The sequence below is a fragment of the Passer montanus genome, unplaced genomic scaffold (assembly GCF_014805655.1).
Source record: "Passer montanus isolate IOZ18808 unplaced genomic scaffold, ASM1480565v1 scaffold42, whole genome shotgun sequence".
Classification (NCBI taxonomy): Eukaryota; Metazoa; Chordata; class Aves; order Passeriformes; family Passeridae; genus Passer; species Passer montanus.
Genome location: NW_024369041.1, coordinates 1,994,100 through 2,009,403, shown reverse-complemented (window position 1 = coordinate 2,009,403; position 15,304 = coordinate 1,994,100). Strand labels below are relative to the sequence as shown.

General features: G+C 39.4%; 1 protein-coding gene across 1 annotated transcript in view; it reads right to left on the bottom strand.

The window, feature by feature from the left end:
• Positions 1-2,536: 2,536 nt before the first annotated feature.
• CHAT (choline O-acetyltransferase) overlaps positions 2,537-15,304 on the bottom strand; it is a 37,164-nt gene continuing 24,396 nt past the window's right edge. Inside the window, exons 9-15 of the mRNA XM_039719679.1 lie at positions 15,053-15,153; positions 14,727-14,855; positions 13,374-13,496; positions 11,382-11,523; positions 8,244-8,306; positions 5,153-5,290; positions 2,537-3,425 (exon numbers count right to left, since the gene is read on the bottom strand). Of these exons, the coding sequence (XP_039575613.1) occupies positions 3,171-3,425; positions 5,153-5,290; positions 8,244-8,306; positions 11,382-11,523; positions 13,374-13,496; positions 14,727-14,855; positions 15,053-15,153 (951 nt within the window). The 3' untranslated portion in view covers positions 2,537-3,170. The remainder of the gene's footprint in view (positions 3,426-5,152; positions 5,291-8,243; positions 8,307-11,381; positions 11,524-13,373; positions 13,497-14,726; positions 14,856-15,052; positions 15,154-15,304) is intronic.

Here is a 15,304-nt window from a genome sequence, read left to right as displayed (position 1 = left end):
CAGTCCCTTGTGAAGCTCCTGCTGTCAGAGCAGTTTGTAATGACTGTGAATCTTTATCCATCTGTAATTTAACCAGAAGCCTCCAATTTAAACAGACCTGAACTGAGCCTGAAGCTTCCTGCACCAAGTCAGGTATGTTGCAGATAGTGCTTTTAGCACAGGTAGTGGCAAAGGTAAACCATGTACACAAAAGACTTCTGCAGGGACTGAGGTCATCAAAGCTCCTCCTTTCAGATATTCAGGCTGAACACTAAAACCAGCTCAGTAAGATACAAGTACAGAATGGTTAGCTAAATTAATAGGAAGTATGGGTGATCACTAGTCCTCAAGTAAAAATATGGTGTCAGTATTTTCCACCACCAGTAGTTTCCAGAGCTGGAGAATGCAAAACACCTGTTACAGCAGCTGTAGACAACTAAGGGGCTCTTAATGATAAATTGGTATAAAGTATCAGGTAAGGGTGTAGGTGGTTCCTGAGTTCTCACTGACTGTTGAGCATAGTGTCTGAGCTACTGTTGGGTTTCCAGACAAAAAAGTAAAATGAGAAACAGGTAATATTTGCAAATAACCATCTGTACTTATGTAATTTTGTAGGATTACAAAATAAAAGTATATATTTAATTACAAGAAAATTAATAAATTATCAAATAACTATTCACAGTATTTTTATACACTTAAAATATAACTACAATTTTAACATATAATTCTACAAAAAATATGTAGTGCTACGTTTATGTTAGAAATGCAGAATGCTTTTGTAGTGAAATGATACAAAGAAAAATTACTGGGAATGTTTTGAAGAAATTTTCATAAATATGAAAATGTATAGGAATAATTTAAAGCTTTATTTTGAGCATGTATTCTTTAAGCAAACTTTTGGGTCTCAGCAACAGTTTTCTTGGGTTTTGTTTATGCATTTTTACATCTTAACCTTGAAATTAGATTAGATGTTAGGAGAGTTACTCACTGCTCTCTTACTGTGAGAGCAGTGAGGCACTGGAGCAAGTTGCCCAGAGAAGTTGTGGATGCCCCATCCCTGGAAGTTTTCAAGGCCAGATTGGATGGGGCTTGGAGCAAACTGGTCTAGTGGAAGGTGTCCCTGCCCATGGCAGGAAAGTGGGAAGAAGATGATCTTTGAGATCCCTTCCAACCTAAACCATTCTATGATAACTTTGGGGCAGCTTTTATGCTATAATACTATTGATGTAATCTAAACCCAGATTTCATCTTTGATTTGAACCACAGCTCATGGAGTTAAAAAACATACATATTTTTTCAGTGAAATATAATAACTTTAAAAAAAACAAACGAGCCCAGCTCTTAACGTCTCCAAATCATCACAGTTGATATACTTCAGGAACCACAGCTCACGGAGTTAAAAAACATACATATTTTTTCAGTGAAATATAATAACTTAAAAAAAAAAAACAAACAAGCCCAGCTCTTAACGTCTGCAAATCATCATAGCTGATTTACTTCAACATAGCTACTTGCTCTAATTGATTATCAGGCCCACTGTGCTTTCGTATATGGGGTTGGGGATATCCTTTATCCAGCAGACTGCTTACTTGCATATATGCACCTCCAAAGAGGCAACAAAATAAATCATGGATATAGAGAATCTCCTGGATCTGTATCTAGAGTTCTTAAACAGAAACATATCTGCATCTCTAGGTCATTGCAATAAATCCATTCTGCTTTTAGGCTTCGGAGTGCTTAAAGGTGAGATTGTTCGGTTTACAAAGGAAGAGAGAACATCACCTCTCCACAGGCAAGGAAGGAATCCCTGGCCAGGCCTCAGAGTGTGTTCCAGCTTGTGCAGCATGGGATCTGAGCTGGAGTTTGGAATTGAGTGTCTTCAGCCAGTGAGTAAGCTGTGTTCTAACAATGGTACTGAGCAGCTCTAAGTAAGGCAGAAAACTGACCTCATGAGAAAGTAACTGGAAATACTGGTCCTTGGGAGGATTTACAGGGAATGAAAGAGAGAATTAGAAAAACCTCAGGATAACATTCACATAAAATGGGAATTACCAGACACTATATATTACCACTTTCCTGGTTGAATTTACTGTATATTGCAGAATATGATACCCTACCTCTGCTATCAAAAATATATATAATATAAATCCCTCCAAGCGGGATGATGCAAAGCTGATATGAGTACCAGTACTGGTATTTAGAACTCTAGCTTGAAGACGTCCTTATATTGCAAATTTACCTCTTCATTCTAATTATTGCTCTTTGATTTTGTGTAGTTGCATTTACTCTCCTGCTAGTCACAGTGACTAAATTAATTCCAATGCAAACAGAAAAGGTCTTAAGTAGGATTGAATAGTACTTATGTTTTGTGCTTTGCCACTCTGTCAGGCTGGATTTCACTCACTGATAGAAAGAAATAATTAAGTCAATTCATTAGGGACAAAATTCTCCCAGTCATCTGTGATGGATCATGTCTCTAATATGCTGCTTTCAGAACAGGACTGTGCTTGAGACCAGTGCAAACCAGAATAAAAGCTAAATTATTTCTGCAGCATTTTTGAATTGGGGGAAACATGCAAACACTTATGTTATGTTCCTAAACTCTGCGGAAATGTACAGGGGCTGCTCTTTAAAAAATAATCAGTTTTTCTTATATAGTAAATAGATTGGTGGTATTAAATACTCTTCATGCAAAAGTTCAGGATATAATGGTATCAGCCTATTATTTACAGTGTTACTCTCAAAATTCTCAATAGGGGAAATTTCTTTTTTTCATTACATGCAAATCATGTAGTAATAAATGTGAATATTTTAGAACTACTAGTAGGGGATATGAATTAATTAGTGTTCCTTAGTATTTAATTTATGTCATACGCATATAGCTTACTCCATTTTTTAGGTGATAAAATGACACAAGGTAATTATGGGTAGAAATGGTAATACAACACATACTTATATGACTTCTTCCTTCATTTCAGTCAGCGAGACCAAATCTTTTTTGCTGACTCGTAAGCAAGAAATGATAGATTTAGTACACAGAGTTGTAAATGTTGGCCACAATGAGAAACAAATGACACTTTGGTTCTACACTATTATATTACTAGTATTGTCTTGCCTTTGAGCAGCTATGTCATATTCCCTCCTAGGGTGGATTCAGGAGAATAACTCCCACAGCCTCTTAGCGCTGGCGGTCACTGCAGCTGGGTGGCTGCATCTTGTTTGGCAGGTGGCTTTGCTGTAGCAGAACTGCATTTGTTGCACAGATCTCTCATTGTTAGGAGACTTTGTTCCACAGCTTTTGCAAACATGTCTGAGGAGGTTTCCTTACATTCTTTGAAGCTTGAGATGCAGAACAATAAATGCTCTGGCTGAGGGTTGTAGCATGCCCCATATCCATTGGGCACCACAGGCCCATAGCAGCAGAACATTTCCATAGTAGTAGGAACCTGGGTGCAGGGAGAAGGGAAGGAGTGATCTCTGATTAATCAGGGTGCCTAAAATCAGCTGCTTAGGAACTGGGAAAAAGATAAAAAAATACTACAAATGCTGATAATGTGAATCCAGCCTTGTGGAGTATCACTGTCTTCAGAAATGCAGACCTGGAGATGATTTACCTTGGAAGGCAAAAACTGATCTCAGTATAGAATCTCGTTGCTCTGTTTGTTTGCTATGGTTTAAAAACTGGTGTAATTTGAGGTGGCTATAATGCATTTCTTTGCTCAATTTATATAGATATTTGAAAGCCAGAAGATTTGAAATCTGACTTAGGGATACAATTTGTTATTGATAGATAGGAAGTTTTACTTATTGGTTTTATGTACAAGGATTAGATAAACTTCTTTAAGGTTTTTAATTTCTTAAGTTTATGTTAAATTTGTAATGTGAAGACTGAATTAAATTAGAGGAATTAGCATTTTCCAGTTCTAATAATAGCTTATAATTGTGATGCTATATAAAAATATTTTAATGCAACTAGCTGGCATTAAAATGTTCTAATAATAGCTTATAATTGTGATGCTATATAAAAATATTTTAATGCAACTAGGCATTCTATTACACCCCAGTTTAATCATGGCATAATATGGCAGTGAAACACTTTCTTCTTCAGAAAATAAGAGGTGTTAGAAATCTATATGTTTCAGACTTTGTGTTCATGGGCCTTCTCAAACAACATTTGCCTTTTTAATGGTGTAGAACAGGCCATTAGTCCTGCTAATAGAGCCATAGAATTGTCAGATGAATTTGCTGTGCAACAGCCGAAGGCCATAAAGCTATTCAGAAGCACTCTTTGCTCATGGATAGTTTCTTGGAGAATTTATGTAGTAGCATGTTGGTTACATTCACTCATGTCTGAAAGCCTACAAACATTATGACAAGATCAAATTACTTATTAAGGTTTTATACTGTAGCATGATATTTTAAGTCTTTTGTTGCATAGTCCCAGTCTGTTGCAGTTGGGTTAGTGTTTCAGTTAATGAATTCCTACATAGATTTCTTTTTTCATTAGGACTGTTACTACATGCAATGAAACATTTAATTTTTAGGCTGTATGACATAAAGATGCTTCCTTATTCAGAACATTAAATGAGGGAAGTATTGACTCTTACAGTACCTTTGTATTTGCAAATAACTGTAAATCTGTAAATGTCTGTAACTCTTAAGTTGCATGTCTGCATGGGTTGCTGTCCTACATCAAACAACAGAAGGCTCTCAAAGATCTCAAACGCAGCAACTTTTAAGAGTCAAATTTCCTTGTGGCTCTTGGCTTTTTGCTTCTCAGGGTGGCAGCCCTTCTGCCTTGTGGCTATACTGTCACTGGCGTAAAGACTGCTCACCAGAGCTGTCTTCTTAGAGGAAGGAGGAAAAGAAGGGGAATGGGAGTATATGTAGTTTGGAAACTGAGCCCTCACGTGGATTTACTAGTTTGTTTGTGTGCATTTCCAAAATTTCTGCAAAGGACTTTGGAACGTTGCCGTTGAAGTGACAACTGCAGTTGGTATTTACTGTGCTGATGAACCAAAACAGGACTGAAAATGTGGCACAATTTGCAGACTTCTTGATGATACTGCTTTTGTTTGCTTGCCTTTTTTACATTGTTCTGATTATGAGCAACAAGGTCTGGCAGAACACGAATTATGCTTTGCTTGGCAGGACCAGTGAACAGGAGACTCACCTGGCTTGTTGAGAGGATGAATCGATTGCTGGTCAGATAAGTCTCATCTGTAAATATCTCTGGCAGTTCCTTGAAGTGTTCCCGTGCCACCTCTCTGAGCCCTAGCAGGTGATTGTCTATTGCCATTCCAGTAACAGCCTGTGAGAAGACAACAGCATTAACTGAGTTTGGAGGCATTTGGACTATTACTGCTTCGTGCTCTGGTCAGAGCTGATGAACTTGGTTTGAGTGATGTAAAGCCTGTAATGGTCAGGTATTACTCTGAGTATGTACTTTGCTGAAGATCAGTAACTAGAAATTCATGTGGTGCTCTGAAGATGTACAAATTAGGAAGGAGACAGTCTTGATGTGTATTATGTGCTGATGTTATCTGTGTGCTCATTGTCTCTCAAATCTGAATATCATGGGCTGGGCTTCTAAAGATGCTGAGGGGAGCATATGGGACAGCAGAAATTTCTAAGCATGTTTTGGAATTTTCTGTGCATCATTTGGATTCTGTTTCAAGCTGGAGGGCTCCAAGACACCTCCAAATTGAAATAAGTTTTCCATCACCTTGCTGCCTGCATCTCCCTCTGGCAGTTAAAGCATATGTCATTCCATAGAATGTAGATCTAAGGATCTGGTAGGTATCTGCAGCAGGCTGAACAGAATAACAGAGAGATTTGCCAGTGACCTATCCCAGATCTATGAGCAAGCCCCACTGCTCCAGAAAACTGGAGTTAGGGATTCAGAAGCAGTGGTGGCAGCTCACAGGAGCTGCTGCTGAGCCTGCAGAGAGTCCCTGCCATCAGCTGCCTATGCTCAGTTCTCTGCTCTGTCCAGCTACCAAATGCTCTAGGCTTAAGGCATTTATTATCTTTAAGAGCTACAGTAAATGTGATTGAAGATGGCTAATGGGGTCAAAATTCAGCACTGGGGGCTTGGCAGACAGGATAGTTACAGAGTTTTGTTTCTTTAGGAAACCAACCCAAAATTTGGTCCAACCAGGCAGGAATTGCCTCAGATAAATAATTGTGTTCAAAATCCTTCAGTCCAGGTTTTTTCTTGCTGGTGAAAACACTGATTTTGTGGGCTGAGCTGTAGCTCTTCTGTGGCCCAGGCTGAAGTCAGGGAATGGGAAGGGAATGCTGAACTAGGGACATTGTACTGCCCTGAGAGCAGAGGTGACATCCCTGTGGCACAGGACCCTTGTACCAAGGGGAACAAACAGCCTGAGAGAAGGCAGGATTTAAAAAAGAGCACGAACTTTGTTTTCCTCTTAAAGATTAAAAAAATAAAAGAAAGGAGCAAGTTTATTCTTCTCTTATGAGAAGAATAATTTTAACCATTGCTAAGTGCCTGAAACAGGGGGGGTGGGAGTACATAGCCTGGTTTAGCTTATTAAGAACAAAGCACCCATTGGTAAAGGAGCTATTTGCTCATCAGCCCAGATGGAGGAAGGATGCTTGCAAAAAGGTAGCATACATCAGTGCTGTGTTTATGTTCTTTTTCCCATACAGGGAAACTGACTTGATAATCAAAGGAAATATTTTGCTATCACACAAGATTTATAAGGCTGTTAGCAATGACATTTTTGCAACATAGATCAATGTCATGTCTGAAGAGAGGCTGAGACAGGCTAACGAAATAAACTGTGAGTCAACGCATAGGAAAAAACTGGGCTAAATTGAATTTTAGAGCTCCACTTTTAAGATAGCAGTGCTACTAGTAAGCCTTAACAAGGGGAAATAAAATCATTAAATTGCTTTTTGTTTTATGAAGTAGATTTTTTTTGGTTGTTTTCTTAGGAGCTATTACATTTCACTGTGTTATGCACAATTTAGTCAGACCATCTAAGTCTTACTCAGAGATTAAAGCCCCAAAGAATACATTCTGCTATTCTGAGAAAGGAGGGGGATCTTGGTAAGTAGAAATACCTGGAGAGCTTTTTTAATTTAATGGTTTTTCCAATGGAAGTTTTAATATTTTCCCATGAGCTACATTGGAGGCTGAATTTTATAACAGTTTCTGGATTTGAAATAACTTGGAGGGGAGAATTAATGCATTTTTTTTCCTCTCTTTTTTTTTTTTGGGGGGGGGGGGCGGAGTTGGTCTTGGGGTGTTTTTTTGTTTGTTTTTTTTTTTTTTTGAGAGCTGCTGCACAGAAATTCCATTGGTTGTGACCCAGTAGACCTTCAGTATGAGATTACCCTAAGGTGGTTCAGGGGAAGCAGTTGCCCTGAAGTAAGGCTTGGCTTTGCTTTACAGAACATGTGAAGTCTCAGCTTCTAAGATGTGGGTTCTCAGCACGAGGCTTGAAACACAGAATTGTTTCTCTTTTGTTTCATAGTCCTGCCTGAAAGCAACACTTTGCCTCTTCAGTGCTCAGAATATGCCTTTAAAACCACCTCTGAAGGTGAATGATTTCTTGAATATTACGAATATTCAAAGAGTAATCAAAAATATAGGTTTATAGGCAATGGTCTGAGTCAAAACCATGGATAGCAAATTCACTTATCATAGCTGGTTATTAATATTTATTAATTTCATTAGTGGTATGACTAAGTTGTTTATAGAACAAGTCTGTGCTTTGTCTTGGCACAGTGGGACATAGAGCATTACCCAGATTGAATTGTCTCTTTTTTAATCAACCGAAAATGAGTTGTATTTGATATTAAACTGATTTCTTCACTGCAGGGCATCTCTCCCTTTTATTAGACACTGCATTCAGGTCTTTAAAAGAAAACTTAATATAATCACTCCCTCATTGTTAATGACTTGTATTAGAAATGGTAGTTTAGAATACCAGAATACATGTTCCAGAATACCAGTCCATCTGAGGATCAGGTTCCAGATTGACACCTCTATTATCTAGTGAAGAGGAATACAAGAAAATGCATAGATGGTTAGTATTAGGCTTAGGTTTTTTAAAGTTGAGGTTAGTCGAATGGCTATTTGGGCCATTAGAAATGTTCCTAAGTGTGACATAGCAGATACATTCCTGTTTGGAGATGCCTAAATTTTTCTAATGTTTAAATAGCTAATGACTGTCTTCATACTTTTCTTGAAAAAGCTGATTAGTTCTTATTCAGACAGGCAGTGTTTTACTCACCAGAACAGAGTAATTAGTCTGGGCTGCAATTGCATCCTTAAATTTCTGCATCTTCTCAGAATCCTGTTGGGGTAATCAGAATATATGTATTATTGGATCAACTCTCAAAGAAATAGCATCTTCCATCAGCTAACTGAGAGCCAAATAGCAAGCACCCCAAATGTCCTTTGCTCTTGGCTCAGGTGTAAGTGCTCTGATAAACGAAAAGCCACAGGGATCAATGTCCTGATCAGCACCAACACCTGATCCTGCAAGGGGAGAGCAGGTTTTATGGTGGTGGTTTGTTTGAAGTCAAGAAAAGGCTTGCAGTTCCTTTTGTGTATTCCTTCCATGGATTTTGGGGGTGTAGATTATCACCAATAGAATCACTATGTTTGAGGTAGGGAAAATAATTGCCTAGTGTAATTCAGTATTTTCAAAAGAGGCACTGTACCTTCTCCAGAAGGGTTTATCTAGACAATGACAGCGATATTAATGAAAGCCACTACTGTTATTTTACTAGCCAGTCAAAAAATTATTCCCATGTGTGAAAGGGCATCTAGAACTTTCCAAGGCTTCATCTGCAGATGCTTCACATTTCAGATAACAAGCTAGTAAATTTTAACTCCTGTCAAATGGCAGCCTTTTATATTAAGGGAATGATCTTAAGAAGTGTTGCCTTGCTGTACATCAAGTCCAACACTGCAACTCTGGGAGACCCTGAAACAGCCAGAAATGAGTGGGTCCCCAGATAAACAGGGGACCTTCAGCTCCTATGGACGATGAATGATCTTTTGAACAAAGAATTCATTTTAGAAGCAAGTCAAGGTCACCATCAGGGACCTTCAAAATACAAAGTCTGATATTTTTTTACAAGGCTAGAGCTAGGCTTAGTTCCCTTGTACAGATTAAATTACCAAATGCAGTCTTTAAATCTGATTAATTTACAGCTATTCAAGCAATCCCTGGTGTCAGTAGCTGCTGCTTTTACAGCAAGTGTCAAATACATGAAATATTTCTCCTGCTGAAGAATCAATCTGACTCAATCAATCTTTGGTGACTGTTCAAGCTATCGTTTGAGGATAATTTTTATTTGTATCAGAAGAAAAACATTTTTAATTGGATTTGAATTAAAGCTATTAACAAATAATAATTTGGGGAATTCAAGGCTACTTACACCAGGTTGTGCATCTCTTTGTCCAGAAAAAAGAATTAACTCCTTCACATTCAGAGCAGTGCATAGGTCTGAAGAAATCACCTTGGAATAGGGTTGTATTAAATTAATTTTCTAATGCTTCTGTGATACTAATATATATGTAGTTTTGCATGGAAAGATGATGTTCACATCAAAACAAAGATTTATTAATGTCTGTTGGAAAGAACAATCCCAGACCAGTATAAGTATCCTTTGTCTCTCTCGGTGGAGAAGAGGCCAGGAAAACTATCACTGGGCTGGTTTGCATTATGATTACAGGTTTTCCAGTGGAAATGAAGCCATTATTCCCCCTATTCTGTATGGCCAAGGCATGCAGTAGAAAGATATGGGGGCTGAGACTGAGCTTCATCTAGACATACATGGCATTCTTCAGCTTGCTTATGTAAAACAGGACAGTTTAGGGGGCTGGGAAAGGGGAGCATGATCTCAGATTTGGGTGGGGAAAAGGTGAGAAATGCTGAAACTCTGGGTGAGTTACAGGAGTCAGTAAGTGTTGGAAGAAAGCAGGAAGGAAGAGAAAGTTCCAAGGAGTAGAAAGATCTATTGAAACAACACGGTAGGAGCATGCTGGCTCCTGCCAGGAGCGCAGCCAGTGTGCCACAGCATGGGCTGGGACTATGCTGAGTGCCCAGGTGGGGAGAGGAAAGTGCACAGAAAACAGGAAATTCTGATGAAATGGGATTGAGAACCATCTTGTCAGACAGGACACTGATAGCAAATAAAAACAGCCTCTTCTTGCCCACTGTGTGGTAGTCACTATTATGTGCAATAGTATGGCCATGGATTACCCACCCAGCAGAGGGAGTTACTGCAGGTTTTTTGAGTTATTTTACCATGGGACTTACTTGAGCTTTGTCCATCAGGAGCTAAGTTCTGGGCATGATAACTTTAAGGAAATTGAAGAAGCTGTGGATGAAGAGAGGACTTATCTGGGCAAATTTTCATAATCCTCTGGGATGTTAGATCTTGCTTTATAATTTTTCATTAATTTACACCTAATCTATAGCCCACAATGCTTCTAGCAATGTTATGCTAAATTCCAAAGAACAGCCATGTGGGCTGTTGCCACTGGAATAGGCTTACTGTGAAAAATAAACTGTATTGTGGCAGCATTTTGCATCTAAACAGCCACCTGGAAATTCCCTGTACAGCAGCGCAGTGCAGTGGGTGGAAGTGGCGCAGAGACATTGAGGGAGGCTCTCCAGGGATGGTGGGCAGGACAGTGCACAGGGCTCTTTGTGCAGCTCTGCTCTCAGCTACCTCTTTGCATCCTCATCTACTCTGCACAGCACTCATGCTTCTGGCAAACAGATGGTGGTGTCCCAAAGAAAGGCAATTTTAATTTTTCTTTTTGCAGTATGGAGAGTTGTTTGATTAGTTTGATGAAGATTTTCATCATCAAGGCTCAGCTCCCTTGAGGATCCTATAAGACTTAGTCTATTTGGTAGAAACATCCCTTTAAAACAAAAAATATTAGCTAGAACCTATCCAATATCTAGAAATGAAAGCATGGGAATTACACCACATATTGCAGGCTGCAGCATAACTAAATACTGCAGGAGACCTGCCAGGCAATTCCCCTGGTGTGGCAGCTTAATGATCCTGAACTTTGCATGTTCAGCCTAGATGTCTCCAGGGAACTGAATTTGGACCTTATGATAGAACATTCATAAGACAGTACTAAATCTAAAATGAGATGTGTTTCTTATAAAGTCACATTTAAGTACCTCAATCTTTTGGATGCTTAAATTAAAGAAAAGGGAATATTTATATTTAGCTTAATGGTTGGTCTGTACAAAAAGCAAAATCCTGTAATGCTTGCTACCTTGCCCTACGCCTTTCTGTTCTCAGTTAAGAGTTAAAAAGTGAGATACTTGGGACCATGAATGCATTATTTACTTAGTGTGTTGGCAAAGAGGACAGAGGGAGCCAGCCCAACATACCGACACAGCTGCCTTGTCACCTGCCATTGCTTTGACAAAAGCCAATGCTTCAGAGGTAGCAGACCTAATATTGTCCACCCGGCCCTCATCAAATCGGCGCAGGGAAGCACTTTCATAGGTGGGGACAAGCCTCCTGTGGCACCTGAGAGAGTGAAGGAGGAAAAACAAAGAATGGTTATTTTCAAAAGGTCGTAAAGATTAAGAGAAATATAGGCTTGGTACATTTTATTGTTACAGCCACACTTTTATTTCTTGCACAGTATTCATCTTAATGTTGATAGAATTCTGTAAGAAACTTTAAAAAGATGGATGCTCACTCATCTCTAACGTGAAGAGCTGCATACAGCTGTATATGTTTTAGTTATGCATTGCCAGTAAAAAATGAGTTGTTGTGTAAAAACAAGGCTAGTAAAACAAAAATTTACTGAAAGATCTCAAGGAATGTTTTATTTGTACTGCATCATAAAATAATTGTGTAATTAATCATTTACTTATGGGCTTGAAATAAGTTTTATTTAAAACAAGAGAAAATGCACCTCCTGTGGCACCTGAGAGAGTGAAGGAGGAAAAACAAAGAATGGTTATTTTCAAAAGGTCGTAAAGATTAAGAGAAATATAGGCTTGGTACATTTTATTGTTACAGCCACACTTTTATTTCTTGCACAGTATTCATCTTAATGCTGATAGAATTCTGTAAGAAACTTTAAAAAGATGGATGCTCACTCGTCTCTAATGTGAAGAGCTGCATACAGCTGTATATGTTTTAGTTATGCATTGCCAGTAAAAAATGAGTTGTTGTGTAAAAACAAGGCTAGTAAAACAAAAATTTACTGAAAGATCTCAAGGAATGTTTTATTTGTACTGCATCATAAAATAATTGTGTAATTAATCATTTACTTATGGGCTTGAAATAAGTTTTATTTAAAACAAGTAAATGCATCAAGTGCGTGAATGAAAAGAAGAAAACTAAAAGGGGAGTAGGGTGTTAGTTGTGAGCTGGAATGAAAACCCTCACAACAATTAGAACAGATTATGAAGATTGTTACTTAATTTGAGTCCAGGTATACAGATACTAGTCCTTGCTTCAGGAGACAGACTGTGTCTTCCAGTTGCAGCAGGTGGTCTCAGAACACAACTGTTCCCTAAGGTTTTTATGGCAAGCATGGGATTTATATCATGGCTGGGATCCAGACGAAAATCTTGGCTAGGTCTTTGTTGAAGTTTTATTAATGGAATATGCAAAATGGATGTTCAACAGATGTTCAACAGTATATGAAATGTGTTAAGCATCTCTGGTCTTGACCAGGCAAAGACCACTCTAGGATTTAATTTGATGTAATAAAGAATTATTTGTTTAATAGGCTGTTCTGCAGGAAACCATGCAACCTATCTCTACCCTGGAGTTCTGGCAATGCAGAAAGGAGCTTTTAACTGTGGTAAGACTATGGAAATTAGGGGATATTATCAAATCTTGGGATGCCTGTGAAGAAGGGAACAGCAGTAGTTAGTGCTCTCTGTAGGAACTCCAGTCTGATAAGCTGTGCTGTAGTGGATGCTTTTCAGCCTGTGCCAGAGATGTGTGTGTGGTTACTGCTGTGGTTCCTCCCAAGCTACCCACGAGGCAAGGCAGTGGTGTTTCTGCCCCAGGGACCTGAGCTCCCCAGCTGCTGCTGCTCCAGATGTCCCTGCCACATTCCCTCACCTTCTCAGTGCCAAGCACAGGGACAGCTGTCGGGAGGGTACTGGCTGGGAATGGCATGTGTGGGACACAGGGATGGGAAGGCAGAGCAAGAACAGGGAAAGGGAGAGAAGAAAAGTACTCTCTCCCAGAACCAGGTATCAGTTTCTATCTTGTCTGCCCTACAGTCATTAGGCAAGATCACTCATTTTCATGCAGGATGCATTTGTTTGAATGTTGAGGAAAAAATGGACCCTCTGTATAAAATCCCACTACCTTGGGTACCTTGTTCCTATGAATTTAACTAACCTTACCTGTAGAATGCCAGCTGAAGTGCTACTTGAATATAGGCATCTGGGCTAATCTTCTGTTTCTTAATGAATTCCTTTCCATAGTGCTCAAATTTGTAGGCTATAAAATCCAGATTTTCCACTGCCCTGGAAAACAAGCAGAAGGCAGTTACTGCTGGGGTAGATGTAAAAACCTCACAGAATTGTTAAAGTTGGAAAAGAACTCTTAGATCATGAAGTCCAACCATTACCCTACCCAACCTTGTTCACCACTAAACCATATTCTGTCCCATTTCTGTTTGCAAATAAAACCCAGACATCTTTTCCTGCCAGTACCCTCTTAGAGGTGAGTGGTCTCCTGCTGTCCTGCTCTGCAGACAGTCCTGGCCTTTGGTAACATGTTCCTAGTCAGTAATTTTTATTCATACAGATTCTACACCAGGCTTGTTGTCTGCAACCTTAACTGTAGCATTCAAGTCTGTTCATTTGAGTAGGACATCTTTTTAAAAAACAAACAAACGACAAGAAAAGAAACCAAAAATCCAGCAACCTCCACTCAACCTTAATGTTTCCACCCCTGAGGCCCAAACAAGGGTCTCCTTTGTTATTCACAAATTTCTGAGAGATTTACTGGTGTGAGAATTGGGTGCATTTAGGACCTGATGAAGGCCCTATGCTCCTTGCAAGATTCAATTTAGAGGACTACTACCGTTATTTAAAGGAGTTATTCTACACCCTGAATGTTCTCACTCATATGTATCTTTCTAGCCACTTTAAGGTTTTATCTAATGCTACCACACTGGCCATGCTTACAGCTGACCATGCAGACAGTGTATTAATTCTCTACAAAGAGATCACAGGCCTGAATGTTGAGAAAAAAATCTTATTGTTGCCCCCACCCCCAAAGATCATGCAAATCTTTGATTGCCTGGAAACAGAGTCAGAAAAACTAGACTTTGTAGGAGCAACATGAATGTAAACAAATTACATTCCTAAATTCAAATTGTTTATTCAAACCAGTCTGCTGTCCTCTATATGTACCCCTATTGCCCTGGCTTTAGATTGAGTCAGCTCAAACCCATAAGACACCAAAACAGAGGACCTGCATTGTTTGCATCCTGTGCAAATATGGGCAAGCTGTTTTTCCAGCGGCTTTTAGAGTTCCTAATATTTACATGGAAGGAAAACAATGGTAATGCAATTCCTGAATACAGACAAGTAGCTCCAGCCCTTAAGGGTCCTATCCTGCACAGAGATGCTAGGTGTGTGCAGTTTGGTAAGAAGGGGAGGAGCAGGAAGACAGGAGGCCCCCAAGGAGGGAGCCCATGCAATGTGCTGGGTAGTTTCCAGCTGAGAAAAATGAGGCATCTGTTCTACCTTTGGAGTTTTTCTGCTGCTGATGCCAAATGTGTCTGAATGTCAGGGGAACACTTCCATCTTAGTCTCCGTGGAGCAGGAAGCTCGCTCACTGAATCAGCTCGGACTAATTTCTTGGAACTTTCTTTCCTGTTGGTGTGTGAGACAGAAGTCATTAAGGTCACAGGAATAATCCATTTATTAAACACTGTTCTTTTAGCAGGTGAATTACTGCTTTTCAACTGTTTTACATGTCTTAGTTCCCCTGTGCATCAGGGGAAATTTGCCAGTGGCAGAGGCTTCCCAGGGGCTGGAATGGGTATGAAATGCACAGAAAGGGAACTCACATGTGCCTGAGCAGGTATTCAGCACACTGCACCATTACGATGCCATCGAAAGGGGAGTGTTCGCACACGGTCCCGCAGAGCCCGTCTCTTCCTACCACAAACTAAACAAGGAGAAGATAGGTGCAACATACACAGGGAATAAATCATGTTCTGGGTAAGTTATCCATGATGGAAACCTGAAAAAAGGTGTTATTGTTCCCCCGTGGTTTTCTTGTTTCTCATATCAGGAACTTCCTTGCCCTACAGATCAGT